General features: G+C 47.1%; 2 protein-coding genes across 2 annotated transcripts in view; one reads left to right on the top strand and one right to left on the bottom strand.

Moving 5' to 3' along the window:
* The window catches only part of RMND5A (required for meiotic nuclear division 5 homolog A), a 50772-nt gene that overhangs the window by 26791 nt on the left and 5883 nt on the right, over nucleotides 1–18098 (top strand). The window lies entirely within an intron of this gene.
* Nucleotides 211–14533, bottom strand: CD8A (CD8 subunit alpha; the record flags this gene model as incomplete). The annotated part of the gene is made up of 4 exons (XM_080638295.1): nucleotides 13259–14533; nucleotides 12179–12410; nucleotides 10034–10057; nucleotides 211–296 (listed from the first exon to the last, which is right to left on the bottom strand). Exons 1-4 carry the CDS (start codon nucleotides 13814–13816, stop codon nucleotides 211–213), a joined length of 900 nt encoding a protein of 299 aa, XP_080494421.1. The 5' UTR covers nucleotides 13817–14533.

Raw genomic sequence — 18098 nt, 5'->3', positions numbered from 1 at the left:
GCCGCGTTACCAAGTGGTAAAAGCAACAATAAACGGGTGAGGAGATTATTTTCCATGTAGGTTTCCTAGTTGTGCTGAAATAACTCTTAACCTTTTGAGTCAAATTCCTTAATGCTTTGGAGTTTTATGAAATGCCGTATGAAGTATCTAAAAAACCCTTATAATACACTCTCCCCCTTGTCCCAAATCACCCTCTGCATCTGTAAGTGCTTACACCATCTGTAAGTGCTGCATCTCTTGTTCCGTTAACGCTGCTGGTATTTTGGCATCGGTGGATTGTGATGATAGTGTCATTGCTGAGAGTACAAGAATGGCACGGTTATTAAATGCCAATAGGGTACAAATTCAACCTCTACATAATAGAATGTTCTTAATACAGATTGGTCCTGTTTTCGTTTTTGAACAGTGCATGTTGCAGAGCCGTATCTAACTCAAACCCTCAGCTGTTTTCACGTAATTGCATCTCTTTTGCTAGCTCTTACTTAAATAATTGCTTGCAGTTTCGAAGCTCCACCGACAGAGGATGCTAGCGGTTTGGTGTAGAGCGCTTATGTGCTTACGGCGGTGGAATATGGGGCTGGGTGTTCCTGAAACACATCCGTGTTTTCGTTGTTACGGCTATCCAGTTTGCCCTTTGAGGTGGTGCAGCTTGTGTCCTACCACTGCCTGATACGATTCTGGTAACTAGAGAAAGTTTTCAGGGAGAAAAGTGAATAGTACTCTGAGGTTTGTGTACTGAAACTACAGTAAGCACCTGATACACATACATTTTCTCTAACAGGGTTTGGGAATATCCATAGTAAAAAATAATTTGCTTTTAAAAACTACAGTGGTATCTGAGGACTGGCTCTATTACACTTTTGGACCAGATTGTAAAGCCTTTAAGTAGTCCCTTAGTGCCTTTTCAAGAGGCTGCTGTATAATAAGAGACTGTGGACATTTATACCTGTATCCAGATCACTGTGTCGCTTCTGCATACTGCATTAGGCTTGCAACTGTAAAGCATGTCAGAACAGCAGCTCTGCAGCAACAAGTGCACCAGTATTAATGCAGGTGGGCCTTAAGCCAGGAATCTTTTCACCATGCTCATATAAAAGGTTTAATTTAGCTTATGGATATTCCAGAAGTAATGGATGTTTATGATCAGGGTTCCTGTAGCAGCACAGCACCTCAGTAGTGTTAGTTCTGTGTCTGTTAATACACTGAGTTTTAATTTTGTTGAATCTCTCGGGAAGGAAATCTGTTGTATGTTCTTGTGGGGTTTCAAGTTATCAAACATAATCAAACACTACAAACAGATAGTAGGAAGTGAAAGGAGTACCTGACCTTTTTGATCTCAAAGGGTGTTGCTGACTTCTGTAGTACTATGCCTGTCATCTACCACAGAGCTCATACCCTCACCTCCCATTTCTCTGTGAGCGGCTGCTCTGTGAAGTTCTTTTGAATCAGGTGAAGCCTTTTCCTGCAGTGATTTCAGCACTGCATGGTTCAGGTAGTCATGGCTGAGGAGCCAGTCTTCTCTCCGAGAAAGTAGCATTTCTCTACTGAAACACTATTGATTGTTGCCTCTCTTAAATCAACTTAATTAATGTGTGCAGAAGCTGTGGTGTAAGCTCTGTGTTACAAGTAAAGAGTTAGAGCTTCTCATCCCTGCCAGCTCACACCTGCCTCCATCCTGTTGCTTTTCTTCTTAACATTTTACAGGATGGCTGCTGCTCGATAAGGTTGAAGCTGTTTGTGACTCCTCAGAGCCATCTCGCCAGGCTTCACCCAGTAAGTTTGGGTTAGATTGTCCTTGCAAGGTTTGTTTGCCTCCTGCAGGATACTGTGTTCCTTTCGGTGCTTATCACTGCAGAGGTTGATTTGTCTCTGAAGGAGAAAAAAACCACGCTCCTTAATCTGTCCAAATTCTTGTACTTTTCCTTTTGTGAAATGGACACTGCAGTGTAGGGAAAGGAAGAATGAAAAATGAGAGAGGAGCAGCAACGGTCTGTACTGAGTAAAGCTGTAGTGTTACTATTCTGAATTTAATTCAAGCCCTAACATATATAAAGGAAGAGTGATTTACAGAAAGCATACGTATGAGGGAAGAGTGACTTAATATTCCTTATGACTTCATGTGTGCATTGAATTCACAGTCCTATAGGGAAATGTGGAAACTGAAGTTGTTTACAGCCTACCATAAGCTCTTACTGAGTCCTGCTGGGCCTATTTGCAGCAACTGGTGTTTTCAGATCATACTGACTTGTAGCAGTTGTTACAAGACTGCTGTATCTGTGTATTCACATGCAAAAGCCCTGGTAGTGTTGTCCAGTTCCTGTTCCTATTCCTATTGTTCCTATTCCACTTTAGAACAAAGAATTTGTCACATTCTAGAGGGTTAATTTGAATGTAACTGAATGCACAAGTTCCAGCACAGACTGGAACAGACACTCAGCGCTGAAACTGGTGTGTGCTGTGACCTGGACTGGAGTGAGCAGAGCTTACCTGAACTCAGCCTTTGAAATGGATATCCCCTCTTCTCCAGCGTCATTCATCTGCCTCAGGCTTATTTTCAGACTTGGTGACACTGTTCTTGGTTTCCTCCTTATCGCTGTGGGGTTTCCTTTACTTTGGCTAAAGAAACAAAAGGGATGGGAGGATGCAAAGAGTATCTCAATTCAAGTCTTAAGCATCATCCACGAGGCATTTTCATGTTGGAGGAGGAACTAAATAAACACAAACAGCTATTTTGTCTGACATTTCTCCCCCACTTCAGAACAGAAAGTAAATTCCAGTATTTTCCAAGGTTTCTAAATTACTCAGGAGGTTTTCAATAACGTGGAGCACAATCAGATGTGATAGCTCTCCCGTGACAAAAATCACATGTATTTGATTTGCTCAGCTCAGGATGGGGATCCAGTGGTGGATAGGTCATGCTGACCCTGTCACATAGATTTGATTTCAGATGAATCAGAAGAAGAAACCTGGTTACAGGAAGGCTGTTTTCACTGTCTGGTTACTGTTCTGCCAGAGATTACTGTGATTCTATAATGCTTTCCTCACCTTACACTGCTTTTCTGTGCTGAGTGCTGTAGAAACAGCAGCCAGGGGATGGCTTCTGAGCACTTGCACTACATGCACCCCAGCATTAGTCTGAGGAGTCTGGGTTGAGCTTAGCTGCATTCACTGTGCCAGCTCATCTGTCAAGGGAAATACAGGCTTGGACAAAGTGACTTTAACCAACCCTTCCAGTAACTGGCTCTTTTTGGGATGATTTTGGCTGTTATTTATCTGGAGCTTACTTGACTCATCAAAATGCTTTATCACTCAAAGTACTTCAGCATGTGAAGAATAAGAAGCATGTGTCTGACGAGGCTGACAAATTCTGTGTTGTGAGGGGATCTCATGCCTCCCTCAGCTTCACAGGGCTTTCAGTGACTACCTTGTACCCTTTGTTCTTTGTTAGTTGAGGTTATGCTTAAACTGTAAATCAGCTCCTGCTCTTCCTATCGCTAAGTGTTAACTCCAAGGTTTTTGCCTTTAGTCCATTGGCTTCTGAGAGGTTTGAGCTGCTCCAGTGGTGTTTTCAACTCTGAATCAGGTAACTGTCAACCTCTGAACAAACTTAATCCCTTCCACTTCTCTTTGAAAGTCAGTCTATAGCTCATGCTCTTGTCTTGTATTAACCTGTAACAGCTTCCAGCTTTTGCCTCTGCAAAGTCACCTCACTTTGACCTAAAACCTCCTCCCCATGCTGTTAGCAAAAAGCTGTCTGATCTGCAGGGCCTGTCCAGCAACACCTTCTGCATGGGAGAAACAAGCACCCTTGAGCTGCTTCTCTGAACTCCAGCTCAGCCAGTCCTCTTGTTAACCAGTGCAAGCAGCAGGCCAAACATTGCTGCTCAGCCACAAACCCAGCCAGGTTTGCTCTGAACTTGTTTGATGTGCTTGAAGCATCTACGTGCCTTCTCGCTTGATGCTGTGTTAGTCATTCGCCTCTGCAGCAGGGCTGGAGGTGCTTTTGGCTCCTGCCCTTCTCAATGCTGCATTGGTATTTGCATCTGGTTAGTAAGGTTTTAGTGTAAAAGGTGTGGTTTGGGTTTTGCCTTCTTTTGGTAGTTTATTAATAGGGGTGCAAAGGTAAATGTCTTGTGCAAAGAACCTAGGTCTTACTAAGCTGATTGTAAAGAATGTTGTTCTCAGCTCTGCGTGTAAATGGAGGATTGACCTTTCTGAGCTGTAGGTTTAGCTCTGAGGTGCAGCGCTGGCTGCAGCTGACTGAACTGGAAGATGAATCAGTTGTGGGACTGCTTGGAAGGAAATGCTGGTGAAGGAAACTCAGTCTTGCTCTGGAGAGCTGTGCTGTGTCTGCTGGAGGTTCCTTGGTGAAGTCAGGCTGGTGGCTTAAAGCAAACTCCTGGGTGCCTCTGCCCATGAATTGTTCCTCAGTTTTGGGGTATTCAACATGAAGCTCGGGACAGTGACTAAAGAAGAGCAAGTGTTTATTCTGGTGCCTGCTCCAAGCTGTTGCTCCTGGTTCCCTCAGCCTTCTGACCTTCTGCAGAGGTAACTTCGCTGAAGGCAAATCCCAGCAGTTCAGTCCAGCCTATTTGGTGTATTTCCAAAGCACATTTAAATTGCAGTGGTTCATACATAGAAAAGCCCATGTAAGAAGAGATAAGTGAACAACTTTTACCCCTGTGTATCTTGGGACAGACAGCAGTCCATGGACAGGTACTTGTATCTTTCCAGGTCTGCAGGTGGAGAGCTGGATATGATTTTAGAATTAATTCCTTAATAGGTTTATGCTCATGATATCTGTTACAATGGTACAGAGGGATAATATTTCTACTGGTACCTTATATGCAGTTTGGGTGAGCCATCCCTTTAGTTATCTCAGATCCAAGACCTGTCCATCTTAGAGCTAAGAACCAAAATCAGAGACCACCAAGATGTGTGTTTTAAAGAGATCCGAAGACCTGAATGAAGATAAAGAAGATGCTGCCTGGCTGATAGCAAGTAAGAAGCTGAGAGCTGCTAATAGAGTTGAGTGATCAGTCGTGTATTTTGAATAGCTTGATTACCCCCAGTAAAAGCCCTTGTCACTTACAGCTGTGATGACACTGTCCAGATGTTGGCAGGCGGGACAATTTGCACTGTGTCTCTTACGTGCGCTTCCTTTGTACGTAAAACACACCTTCAAAAAAGGGAATGTGCTGTGTGGGCAGTACTAGTGCAGTGCAAGTCCTTTCTGTGCAGTGCTGAAACTGCTGAGAGCTTGCTGGAGTCATGAATTAACGAGTGAAGGCTCGTTAGTGTCGAAGAGATTTCCTTTTCTGTTTCTTTTAAGGCATCTGGCTGTGACCCAGCAGCTGTTAGTTGCTGCAAGGAGTGGTGTGATGGTCAGAACCACTTCTGCTAGGTTTCTGCTCAGTGTTTATACAGTTAATCTAATTGAGTTCAGTTTGCTATAGAAAGTGCATTTTGAGGGAAGTGCTTCCCATGCACTATGTGTGTCCTGTTGTGGGGAAACAGCAATAGGTGGATGCAGTGAGATTGTTTCACCTTCTTCCCACAAAAGCATTTAAAAGAGTTGGAGTGGGGTGGGAAGTTCCCTGTAGAAGTGTGGAGGTGATCTCTTGGCAGAGGATTTAGGTCTGGGGGTTAGTACCAGATCAGGAGGAGCATTGCCTGATAGCCTGGGTTACGGGAACGTGACAGGATGTAGACCAAAGCTGTAGTGTAATGTGAAAAGCTCAGTGTAAAGTGATGGAGAACAGTGAGGAAAGAGAATGATGCAGTGATGCTCCTGCCTCCTGTAAACCGTTCTGCAGAAGCACTTTAGGAGTTAAAGCTTTGTAAGTGAAAACTTTTAGCTCAAAGTAAGTCAGGAGACTTGGGACAAGCTAATAATAAACTTGATGCTTATAGGAGAGAGAGGAAAGGTATGAGCTGTTCATCTGCATGGTTAAAGAGGGTGCTAGGATGAGATTGGACTGATTTAAGTAACTATAGCATATTAAAATGAAGGTAAAGGTTGCACCCAGCCTGCTTAGGAGCAGGTTGATGAGTAGGTCTGCTTCACGCTGTCACACTGCCGCTGCACACTGGTGAGGAGCTGACTGCAATGGGGCAGAGCCTGGCACCACCTGTGCAGTGAGCCCCTCTCTTCTCCCCCGCTGAGCCCCTGGGGCTTGAACGAGCTCACCCTTATTAGATTGAATGAATCTCAGTGTTTCTTAGTGCCTGTGAACTCGGTCATTGCAGTGTTAAGGCTTTTCTGTTACTTCCTACTGATGTAGGTCCATAGAATCATAGAATAGTTAGGGGTGGAAAGGACCGTTGTCCTTCAGTGCTTGCCTGCTGCTGTTTAAAACACCTGGTCCCTGATGTTGAATTAGATATTACAGGAACCTAAGTTTAGAAGAGCTTTGTTTTCCTCTGCATTTCTCTCCTTCCCAGCTCTTTGCAGAGGAGGAGACTAGCAAAGGGTTTCTTGCATTCTTTGCCTTTCCCACCAGGCTTTTATCAGCCCCTTGGCATGAACACCTGAGAACCTCCAGAGCCTTTATCTCCTCTGCCTTCATAGCAGCTCCCTGCGATGGGGGAGTGTTATGGGGCCCCTTTGCAAGTCCCTGGGAAGATACTTTAGATCGTTTTAGGCTGTGATAAGCTGGAAGCTGAGCTCTGGCATCCTAAAGCTCAGGCTGGTGCATAAATCACAGCATCAAACCCGCATTTACTTCCTTCACAAAGGATTTTAGCTTTTCTGAGGCTGGGAAGCAAAGAAAGAAAGAAACATCACTGAGTGTGACTAGAAACTGTGTTTTATTGCTTTGTGTCTCGGTTCATGATTTGCAAGTGTAGTGAGAAGATATTTACATCGTATACAGAGCTGTAAAATCCAGAACTCATTGCAGTCAGTCAGCGTGTCCCAGGTCAGGATGCTAAAAGTCCTCCTTGACCAAAGTGAAGTGAACCACTCAACCATTCCTTCCCACCAGGATTCAGGCAGAACTGCTGCTGGAGTCCATGGCAGTGGGGCTCGCAGCAGAGCAAGGACAGCAGCAGAGGAAGCAGCAAACCTTAGCCCCCAGGACTGTATAAACCCCAAAAGTGAAGTCCTTTAATCCGTAACTGCCTTCTCAGTGCAGTTTGAGGTGTCCCTGCCCATGGCAGGGGGTCAGAACTGGATGATCTTAAGGTCCTTTCCAACCTAAATCATTCTGTGAGATGAAACAGGCGAACTCCCAGGACATACACGGCGTTTATTTCTACCTCATTTTGTAGCAAATTCAATTTGGAAAGAACTATCACAGCCCCTTGAAAGAGAGGTCCAGCAGATATCCTTACTTCTCGTCAGCTTCTCACTGATGCACAACAGCATCAGGATTGACCTGTTCCTTTTGCCTGAGCCACAGAGCTCCATCGCTGCGAATAGAGATGGTGTTTGGCTTTGGGAGTTAATTTGACAGCCTCATGTTGTGGAAGGAGCTGTGCTTTAGTGTGCAGTTCACAGCAGTGCCTGCTTGCTGCCCTTGTGTCTCTGCTCCATCTTCTCTTCAACTTAAGGCAGAGTGCATGAGAAGTAGCATTGTGGATAATGCAGGTGATGGGCTCATGCGGTGCCAGCTCCAGGAGATGGTGCGGATGCTCATGCATGTGGTCCTGGTGTGCCACGTTTTGCGTTGGGCTTCCCTTTTGCAGGTCTAGAGAGGGGAAAAGGGGTTGATTTGCTCTGATGTGAAAGGAGCAAGAAGGTGTTCAACGTACGGCTGCTGCTGAGCTCCTTAACCTTGGTCTGCAGCCTGGGACCTCCAAGAGCAGGCTGTGAAGTGCTGCTAAATCCTCCTGCCTGGCAAACATTTCAACTAGATACAGGCAATAGAAGGAGTTTAGGTCCTCCTTATCCTATTTAATGAAGATAATTAATTGTTACACTAATTAAGAAAGGCTTTTTAAGTACCCTTCTGACTTGTGCACTGTCCTCTCAGTGAGCCTTTCTCCGCACTCAGAAGTGAATGAAGAAGAGCTCAGGGCTCTTCTTGGAGTTAGGGAAGCCGCTCTCAATCCATAAGGACTTTTGCTTGTTGCAACCCAGTTCCCTGCAGAGGAGTTTTAGGGGAGGGTTTCTACACAACCAGTGCGCTCCCAAAATGCTTGGAGTCGCTGGGCTCCAGCAACTGATGGTTTGCTGCTGCTTTAATGAGCTGGGGAATTGGCACCGGTTTGCACTGCAGATTAATTTGTGGGGGGAAAGCGAATCCTTCAGCTGCCAGCAGGAATCCCAGGCCGGCCCCTGAGGCGCTCTTTAATTGAGTGAATTGCGCTATTAACTTCCCAAGAGCTTCATTTCAATAACTGGGAGCTGCTCGGAGCAGCAGGAATTCCCTCTCTAAATAAAAGCTTAAATCTGCTGCAATTGCTTAAACCAGAACTGTGTCACTTCAGTGCTGCTGAAGCAAAGCTGCCCTTGAGGGGATGATTTCCTGAGGCACTTGTAACCCGACTGCCCCATCGGTGCGACACTGAGCTCTGCAGAGTGGTTTTCGCCCTTAGGAGCAAAGCATCTTTGCACAGGGCTGGTAACAGGGATTGATGTAGGTGAAGAATGCAAACATCGCCCTCAAAGGGGCTGCAAGAACAGCTCTTTGTTAGCATTTAGCCCTTGGAAAGCCAGGCAGGGATCTGAAGAGGGCTGGGTGGAATAAATATCCATCATAAACAGGATAGGCTGGTCCCTTCTTCAGCCAGGTGAAAGCAAACACAGATCTATGGCTGCAGCTGTATTCTGATATAAGATTGCACCCGAGGGGCAAAGGCGTTGCTGCTCAGTGCCTCTCTCCTTGAACACTGTTGTTATTATTCTATACCAAGCTATTGTATTATTATTCCAAACCATTCCAAGGTTATTCCAGCAGTGATTTCTGATGTGTTCTGCCTTTCAGAAATGAAGATTGTAGGGATCCGATTTCTGTTAATTCAGGGGGAGGGGGGTTCTTTCTGAACGTACTAATTTGGGCAACTAAACCCCGTATTTTTTAATATGAATCCCATAAATGTATAACAACTGACTGTATCCAATTTAAAAGATGCTTGATTTACACAGAATAAGGCTTCAGAGATGTGAATCAAACCTTCTTGCAACCCAGCTTTTCCAGCCGTGAACCCAGCCAGAGCAGGAGCAGGGATGTTGGTGCTGGAGCACTCCCTTGCCACCAGCCCTGGGTTGGGTGCACTTGGCACCAGACCTGGTTTTGTGCAGAGCAGGGGGTCGATGTGCAGGAGCAAAATGTGAATTCCTCATGGGCAAAAGGGTTTATTTGCATCCAAACAGGCAAATTGCAGCTCTGATTCTGATTGATAGGGTGTTCCTGCTGACTCAGGGGAGGCAGAGGGAGAGCATAAAGAAAGGGTTCCTGTCTGCCCTAGGGAATGGGTTAACTGTAAAGCTATACACATCTGCACTGCTGTCATCTAAGAAAGTCATCTAAGGCTTTGTCAGCCCCTCTGCTGCTGTTCCTTAATGCCTGTTGGGGAAATAGAGGCACAAAGCCATGGTGATGGTGGTCCAAAATAGTGCAGAGGGGGATGTGGGATGCAATAACTTGTATCTAATCTAATCCATGGCTCCAATGATGGTTCTGAATGAACACTCTGGGTAGGGGAAGGAGTGAAATACCATCACCCCAGGCTCAGGTCGGAGGCACATAGGAGCACATTGTGCACAGGGAGCACACAAGTGTGGTTCGTTACAAGCATCAAGCGATGCACAAAGGCTGCCACAAACCCCTCATGTCTTTCTGTTTAGTGTCTATTGCAGAGTCAGTGCTCAGGGATTTGGATTACTTAAGATTAAAGGAGCAGACGTGGGAGAGGAGAAAATTACCTCTCTTTTTTGTCTTTGATTCACTACACATCCCCCTCCCATCCGCCGTACATCGGATGAAGAATGTTTAGGTCGGATTTTGGCACCTGCCTGCTTTATCCCTTGCGGATGAGAGGCTGCCAAGTTTCAAACACCCACCCCCGTCACTTACTAACCTTTTACATCTGCATCTTCGTCTCCTGGTTTCTAAAATGAAGAAGAAAATGTGTCAGTTCAAAGACACCAAATCACAGCTCAGCAAAGAAACGCTGCAGTGAGGTAGGGCTGGTGTTCCCCAGCAGGTTGCTATCTTCAGGACATATAAAGGTGGTTAAACCCAGCTTATTTTGGAGGAAAGCCATGCAAGGAAGCTGTGCTGCAGCTCACATTCCCCTCAGGTTTTCACATGAGTCACAGTAGCAGCATCAGCCTGGGAACACTGACAGGGAATTAGATTTCCTTGCTGTCTCTAGCAGCTTTGGCATGTTGCTGAAAACCCATTGGCATCAATTAATTCCTAGTGGGGATGATGCCAACTCTTCCCATTTTAGCATTTAGGTGGTTACTTTGAGATGCGTTCAGCAAAATACAATGCCTGGACATTCATTTTAGTATAAGGGGGAAATCTGCCCTTGAGGGCTGGGGCTGCAGCAATGAGCTGCAGCTCATGGGTTTTCACTGGGCATTCACATCAGCATTAAAAGGCAGGAATAAATCACTGAGTGGTGTTTGTAGCTTAACTGGGGAACCCTGGTGAGTGCAGAGGGGATTGGCACCAGCTCCAGGCACTCTGCTGCAGCATCAGCCATTTCCCCCAAGGAGATGTTTTGCTGTGGCTCATCAATGTTTTCTTCCTGCATTCCTTGCTATTGCTGCAGGCCCTGATGCTGAGCAGTTTGCAGGGGTAAAGGATGCTAAAAAACAAATTTTCAGCCTTCCAATACCTGAAGGGGCTACAGGAAACCTGGAGAGGGGCTTTGGACAAGGGCCTGTAGGGACAGGCCAAGGGGAATGGCTTTAACCTGCCAGAGGGGAGACTGAGATGAGCTCTTAGGCAGAAGCTCTTCCCTGTGAGGGTGGTGAGGCGCTGGCACAGGGTGCCCAGAGAAGCTGTGGCTGCCCCATCCCTGGCAGTGTTCAAGGCCAGGTTGAACACAGGGGCTTGGAGCAAGCTGCTCTAGTGGAAGGTGTCCCTGCCCATGGCAGGGGTTGGAGCTGGATGAGCTTTGAGGTCTCTTCAACCCAAACCAGTCTGGGGTTCTATGATATTCTATGATATTTCAACTGGCTTGGCTGGTAAATTCATCTCATATCAGCTCCAGGCTGTGGGGAGAGTGAGGATCCATTTAGGTTCTTTGACAGCAAACCCATGGTGTTCCAGGCAAATGAACTGGGCTGGTTTAATGGAATCAGTGCAGCCTCTGGGGTACCTCAAAGTTGAACTGATTTCAGTGAGCACTAAACTGATTTCAATACATTTGCACTCGCTGCTTGCTCAGGTTAGTGAAAGATGAACTTTCAGCACAGGACTTTTGCCTACCCAGAGATTCTGTGTTATGGCTTTAACTGCAGCAGCCTCTGAACCCGTGGGATTAAGTAGCTCATTTGGTTACAGCTCAAGCTGCTAGCAACAGTCCTGGCATTTGAATTCACAAGTTGTGTGCCCAGAGCATGTTTATTCTGTCAAAGTGTTTCAGGTTCTGATACTTTTATCCTCTGATACACCAATATAAGGATGGAAGAGCCAATACAGTTTGGTAGAGTGACGTTTTCTCTACTTATAATCTATTTTTCTTCCTTAAAGATCTTTTCTAACCTATATCATAGAATCATAGAATCACAGAATGGTTTGGATTGGAAAGGACCTTAAAGATATATCCAGTTCCAACCCTCTGCCACGGGCAGGGACACCTCACACTAGACCATGTCACCCAAGGCTCTGTCCAATCTGGCCTTGAACGTTGCCAGGGATGGAGCATTTACCACTTCTTTGGGCACCCTGTGCCAGTGCCTCATCACCCTCACAGTAAAGAACTTCTTCCTTATATCTGACCTGAACTTCCCCTGTTTTAGTTTAAACCCATCACCCCTTGCCCTGTTGCCCCAGTCCCTATGATTCTATGGCTCTAAATTGATAATTATTTCCCAGCCTAAGCCTACTGATGAGTACAATGCAGTGATTTTAGCAGTGGTCCTTCTCTCGGGCTGACTCTCCTGGTTATCTGGTGCCTATGTAAAGGGGATGGTTGGAAGATCTCTTCCCCTGAAGGTCAGGGCTGCGGTTTCAGGCTGAAGGAATGTCTGCAGAGGGTTATGGGTGACTCTTACGTTGGCACAGCATGACGGTGACTGCCAGGGCGAGCAGGAGCAGGAAGCAGGCGGCTGTCATGGGAACCCAGATGAAGATGTCACATAGCAAATCCAGCCCTTTCTCCTTGCTGGTCTCTGCAGGAATAGAGAAAGGGAAAGGTCCACTGTGTGCTGGTGGAGCCAGGGGACCTGCCTGGTGTTCAGTGAGGCTGGTGGTGAAGCAGAGGGCTCCCCCTGGCCCCCCAGTGACCTCCACAAGTGCATCAGTTACTGCTGATCATTTACATCAGCATCAAAAGGCAGAAGTAAACCCGTGAGTGCTGTTTGTAGGTTAACTGGGGAGTCCTGGTGACTTCAGAGGGAATTGGCACAGCAATTCCTGGGAGGACGTGTAGCCAAAGGTGTTCTTGTGTCCCCTACTGAGTCCAAACCCATCCCCAAACCTCTCTCCACCTCTTTCCAGTGTGCCCAGGCATGAGACCCACTCATGCTTTTACATCGTTTCCTACATAGGATGAAACGCTGGAGTTCAATCCTTCCAACTCTGCTAAAGCTCCATGGGTTTTCACACTCCCCACGTCCCAAAATGCCTCCAGGGTCCCCCTCGGTATCAATGGACCAGAGCCCAGCTCTTCCCCTCTCCCTTCATGCAGCAGAGTTACCTGAATCCCAGGTCTTCGGGCAGGGGTCCCTTTCGGTGATGTTGGGTGCTGGGGTGCTCGTTGATGGTAGGGTTTTGGGTGCCACTGTGGAGGTGACTGTAAGTGAAAATGGATGTAGAACACGGTGAATAGCTCCCTGCTGCCCTTGTGCTCTCCTACCCCAGGCCATGCCCCCCTGGCCACAGGGCTCAGGTCTGAGGGGACCTCATAGAGCCCACATTGGGTTGTGACTCCCCCAAGACCCAGTAAGGAGCTGCAGTCTCCTTATTTCTTGCTCTCTGCCAAGGGGGTGGTGATGGACTTATCCCTTAAGAGCCACAAATGGGATGGAGAAGCAGGGATGGGGAGAGGTGATGCTGTGTCTGCCCCATCACCTTTGCTTTTGGCCATGAGAAGGCAGGCAGGGAGCTTCTGGCTACACTGGGCAAGCAAGCACGGACAATGGGGTTTGTGGGAGAGGTGACTGGTTACAACAGGCAGGGACAGGAGGTGCTGGGCATTTTGGCAAGGTTGGGTTGAGGTGCTGCTGACCTGGGAGGAAGATGGGCTGGCCAGGGCTGAAGTAAAGGGCTTGGTTGGTGTTCATGAGGCAGAAATAGTTCCCCTCGTCCTGTGGTGTGAAAGACTTCACTACCAACCAGTAGAACCTGCTGTCTTTCCCTGCCTGAAAGTATTTGGAGGTCCTCATACTATTCTCCCCAAAGGTGGTCCGGGAAAAGGAATTGATGAAGACAATGAAGCGAAGGTTCCCAGCCTTGTCCTGGTGGACCCAGAATACGCCACTGCCCATGTTGTTGCTCTCACACTGCAGCACCAGCCGCTCTCCCATCCGGGGCTGTGTGATGCTATGGATCTTCATCGTATACTTCTGGCCATGGATCCTAGGGCAGCCTGTGGGAGAGGAATCCTTATGGGAACCGCTCAGGAAGAGCCATGTTCCCTCTGGACAAACCTCGTTCCTTCTCCATGAGGTCAAATGCAAAGGGAGGACCATGCTGCCTGGATGAATTGAAGGTTTTATTGGAGTCCTTGCTGGGATTGTGCATGGAGGGTGCTCAGTAATCAGCCACTCGGGCTTTAAAGGTGGGTGCTGCCCTTAAAGCCTTTCAGCTGCCTTCTCAGGGATGTTACCCCTTCCCAGCTTACCCAAACTGACTCCTTAAAAACACTGACTGCTAAATCCCCCTGTTTCCCATTCCCTCTCCCCTCCAGAACCACTTCTCCAAATGGGCTCCCTTCCCAGCACAAATGATGCTACAGCCACCCGTCCATACGTGCCGCCTTCACCTCCACCGAGCCAACCTCAAAGCCACTCTTTTGGGTTTGTTTTTTATGTTCCCTTTAATCATTTAGCCCTATTTCCTGGATTCAGGGGCAGGGATTTACCTGCCCATCCCGGTGAAGGTGATGCACAACCCCATAGCGTCCATACTTACAGAGCCCCAGTGCAAGCAGCAGGAGCAACGCAGGAGCCCCGGTCATCTTCTCCTTGGTGCAGTGGAGCAGAGATGACCTGTCTTGCTTGACTTGGGTAGGCTGTGCTGCTCTTTGGGAAGGATGTGATGTCACCAGGACTCCCTTGGGTGATGTTCAGCATCTGCAGCAAATTGAGGAGAACATAAGATTGCTGAAGGAATCCAGTTCTAATCCAGAATTCGGGCTCATTTATCGTTATCAGTTCTTAACGGTGCCGCAAGGATTTTGCCTCGATGACTCCCCTAGAGATCCAGACTGATGATGCTCATGTTTGAGATAGGATCAGCCCCTGCAGCCGTTTGGGGGTTCAGAGCAGCTCCAGCTCCACACAAGTGATGGACAAGCCCAATGTGTTGGCTGCAGGCCTCAGGTTGCAGGGATTCTGCTGCCTTCACTTGTGCGCACCCAAAGCATCTCATGTGGATGGCAGAGCACACCCTGTTTCACCGCCACATGGGTGTTTCATGGCAAGTGTTGTTTACCCCTGAGCACACGTGTGGCTGCCCCGCAGCTGAGCTCTTCAAGTGCTGCTGGGTTGTTCTCTTTGCAACCCCTCTCTGCAGTTGCTCTGCAGCAGCCGCTTAGCGTGAGGCAGGTGGTCTGTGATGTGAAACCCATCGAGAAAGCCCCATGCCCTCGGGTTGTGCTTTGACATCTTGTGGTTTGCTTCTGGAACCACAGGGTCTTCCGCCCTGCCAGCAAACCCCGGCGTGCTCCAATGGGGAGGGCCCTTGCTGCTGCCTCCAGTGACCACTCGCGCATGGGTATGGGTGATGCTTCCTTGAACTGTGATGCTGGTGGGCTGGTGCGTTATAGATCTTCTGACTGGCATCTCTCGGCTTTCCTGTTGGTTGCTTTTCTGTGGGAGGTGTTTTTCTATGACTCCGTTTCAAAGAAACCCCCCTTTTTCCTTGGTTATGTCAGGAATCAGGTGCTGCTGATGCTGATGCCATTGCTATTGTGGCTGCTGCTTGATGATGAATGAAGGAAAATGGTTTAGGAGCTGGCTTTATTCCATTGGGTTTCAAAGCGTGCTGTTGAGTGAGGAAAGCTGCTGTTAGGCCCTGCTGGGATGTGCGAAATTCATACTGAGGCTGTGAGACTTGTGCTGTCTGCCTGAAATAGAGCAGGTTTTGCAAGGGAAGGATAAAATAGGTTTTATCGGTTAAATGCCATTACGGGGATCTGGATCTCACAATCCCGTCAAGGAAATGTCAGTCTTGAGCTCTGTGTCTCGTCTGAGCACCCCAGCCATCTCCAGATGGGACATTAAGTGGTGATACTTGCATAGGCTCCTCCTGGTTTCAGTAGGCAGCTCTTTCTCCTTATCCTAAGTAGAATTCATCTTCCCTTTATAACGGGATAAGCTGCTCTTGGGAATTCTCTGTCTCCGTAAGCTGATGGAGGAATATATACAAGGAACTGAAATCATGGCCTGCCTTGTAGATGACTGCCCTATAAGACATAATGTCTTATGTTTTCTGAGATGCAGAAGTGAGCTGGTTCCTGCCATCCATCAGGGTTGTTGTGTGGGTGCCTCCCAACTTTGTCACTATTACACCTCAGTGACAACAAGTGGAATTTCAGAAGCCATTTCCAAAGTACAAGCTGAGACCAAAGTAGGAAAATTCCTCATTCCCATTGTTCAGTATAGTTCAAATGGGAGTGAGTTTGCTGGCAAAAGAGGGTGGTTCAGGTGTTTGTCAGGACCAGGTTCTCACTCTGATGTAGGGTGTGGATGCTTAACTACAGCGCATAGTGTGTGTCCTGGGAGATGTAGTGATGGATGTGCTATTAGTAGGGACATCTTACTTCTCTCTTGTCTCTGATTCACAGCGAATGTTATTATGAATCTCAATGGTCTTAAAGGTTTTTTCCAGCCTGTTTGATTCTATGATTCTATGAATCAGTGCAGGGTAACAAACCGGAGCCCAGAGATTCCTCTCCTGGGTGTAGAGGTGTCCTTGATCTTGGTCCTCATGGCTTGAGCTGGTTTCCATGCAAGGCCACCATTCCCTTTGTTACATTCAGACTCTATGTGACCATTCTCCTTTTTCTCTTCATACCTGTATTTGCTGAAGCACTTTGTGACTCACCACTGCATGAATGGTGCCACCAGCCCCTGTCTCTTGTGACTTCTGCCCATTGTGCTGGGGAGTCACAGGAGATGGCTTCAGGAGGAGCTATTCCCTTCTGCTGCCTGCAATAGACTGCTTATGAATACATCCTTTAAAGGCAAGACAAAAGCTTCTTGTCAGCAGAGAGATACAGCTGCAGGGGGGCTGCCACACGTCTTTCTTCTGCATGGACACTCCCTGCTGGCCACAGGGATCCAGGCAAGTGTAGCTCCAATGGAGACATCTGTATATGACCGGACAAGACCACCTCTTTCCTGTCCCTCCATCTCATGTCTCTGAAATGATAAATGAATTGGGGCAAGGATCATTTGTTTATAGAATCATAGAGTAGTTTGGGTTGGAAAGGACCTGAAGATCATCCAGTTCCAATCCCCTGCCATGGGCAGGGACACCTCACACTAAACCATGCCACCCAAGGCCTCATCCAACCTGGCCTTGGACACCGCCAAGGATGGAGCATTCACAACCTCCCTGGGCAACCCATTCCAGTGCCTCACCACCCTCACAGCAAAGAATTTCTTCCTTATATCCAATCTAAACTTCCCCTGTTTCAGTTTGAACCCGTTACCCCTTGTCCTATCACTACAGTCCCTAATGAAGAGTCAAGAGCTTCTGGTTTTTGTGTTTAGCTATGGCTCAGCATGAAGCTGTTCCTATTTCATGGAGTAATAAGGAAAGCTAAAACAGTTGCACAAGCAGGACCTCCAGGAAAAGCTCTCATTTAAAACCAACGCTTGTATAAAGGATTTACATCAGTGATGTAAGTTTTATAGTGATCACCTGGTCCAAAACTGGGAGGAGGAAGTGGCCAATCTAATCAGTTAACAAATGTCTTTCTGGCTTGGGGTTTTGTCCTCTAGATGGTATTTTGCAATAGACTTGTCATTGTTAGACTGGGGGCCTAAGTCAGACCAGTGAAACAACAGCATTAATAACATGTTATTAGTGTATATTAATGTAACATATATTAATGTATATTAATATAACTTATTCTATTGTGGTGCCACAGTTATGACAAAGGAAGAAGGAGAAACTCAACCAGTTGCTTCTGCAGAGCATCATATAAGACGTCAGGGGACCAGAGAGGTTGGTTGGCCAGTAGGATGTAGCTCCTTTGTCTTTTCTCAAACCTAGCTATTTTACTCATAGCTAAGGTTGCCGGGCTCTGATTGCTGGTGAACTCCAACCTAAGTTGCTTTTGACAGAGGTTTATCCTTATATATTAAGACCAGCCTAGGGCTGTATTTAATGAATGTCAAATAATTAAGCAAAAGGAGTCAGGAGAAAGGAGAGAAGAGACAAAATCACGCAGGGAACAGACTGACAAGGGTGTTTGAAGCCATTTTTATTGGAGCTTGGCAGGAGGTGAGTTCAGGATTCACTTTCTCTATGGTTGCTTGAACAGAGAAGACAGGGAAATGAGAGGGAGCTCAGGGCATCAGAGCTGAAGGAGATGCTGAGTTTCACGTATGGTTGATTTCTCAGTCATTTTGTGTAAGGATCTCAGTGACTTCTTCATGGTGGTAAGAAACTCCTCAGCTTCTGAGCATTGGTAATACCAGACATCACATGGAAGCCTCAGAATTCCATGACTGGCAGCAGGAGCACATCTCAGGACATGGGAATCACACTGCAATCAATGGCTGGTAGACATAAAAGGAG

This window comes from Psittacula echo (genome assembly GCF_963264785.1).
Source record: "Psittacula echo genome assembly, chromosome: 1".
Taxonomy (NCBI): Eukaryota; Metazoa; Chordata; class Aves; order Psittaciformes; family Psittacidae; genus Psittacula; species Psittacula echo.
The sequence above is the reverse complement of the archived record's forward strand: the minus strand, read 5'-3'. Positions and strand labels throughout refer to the sequence as shown.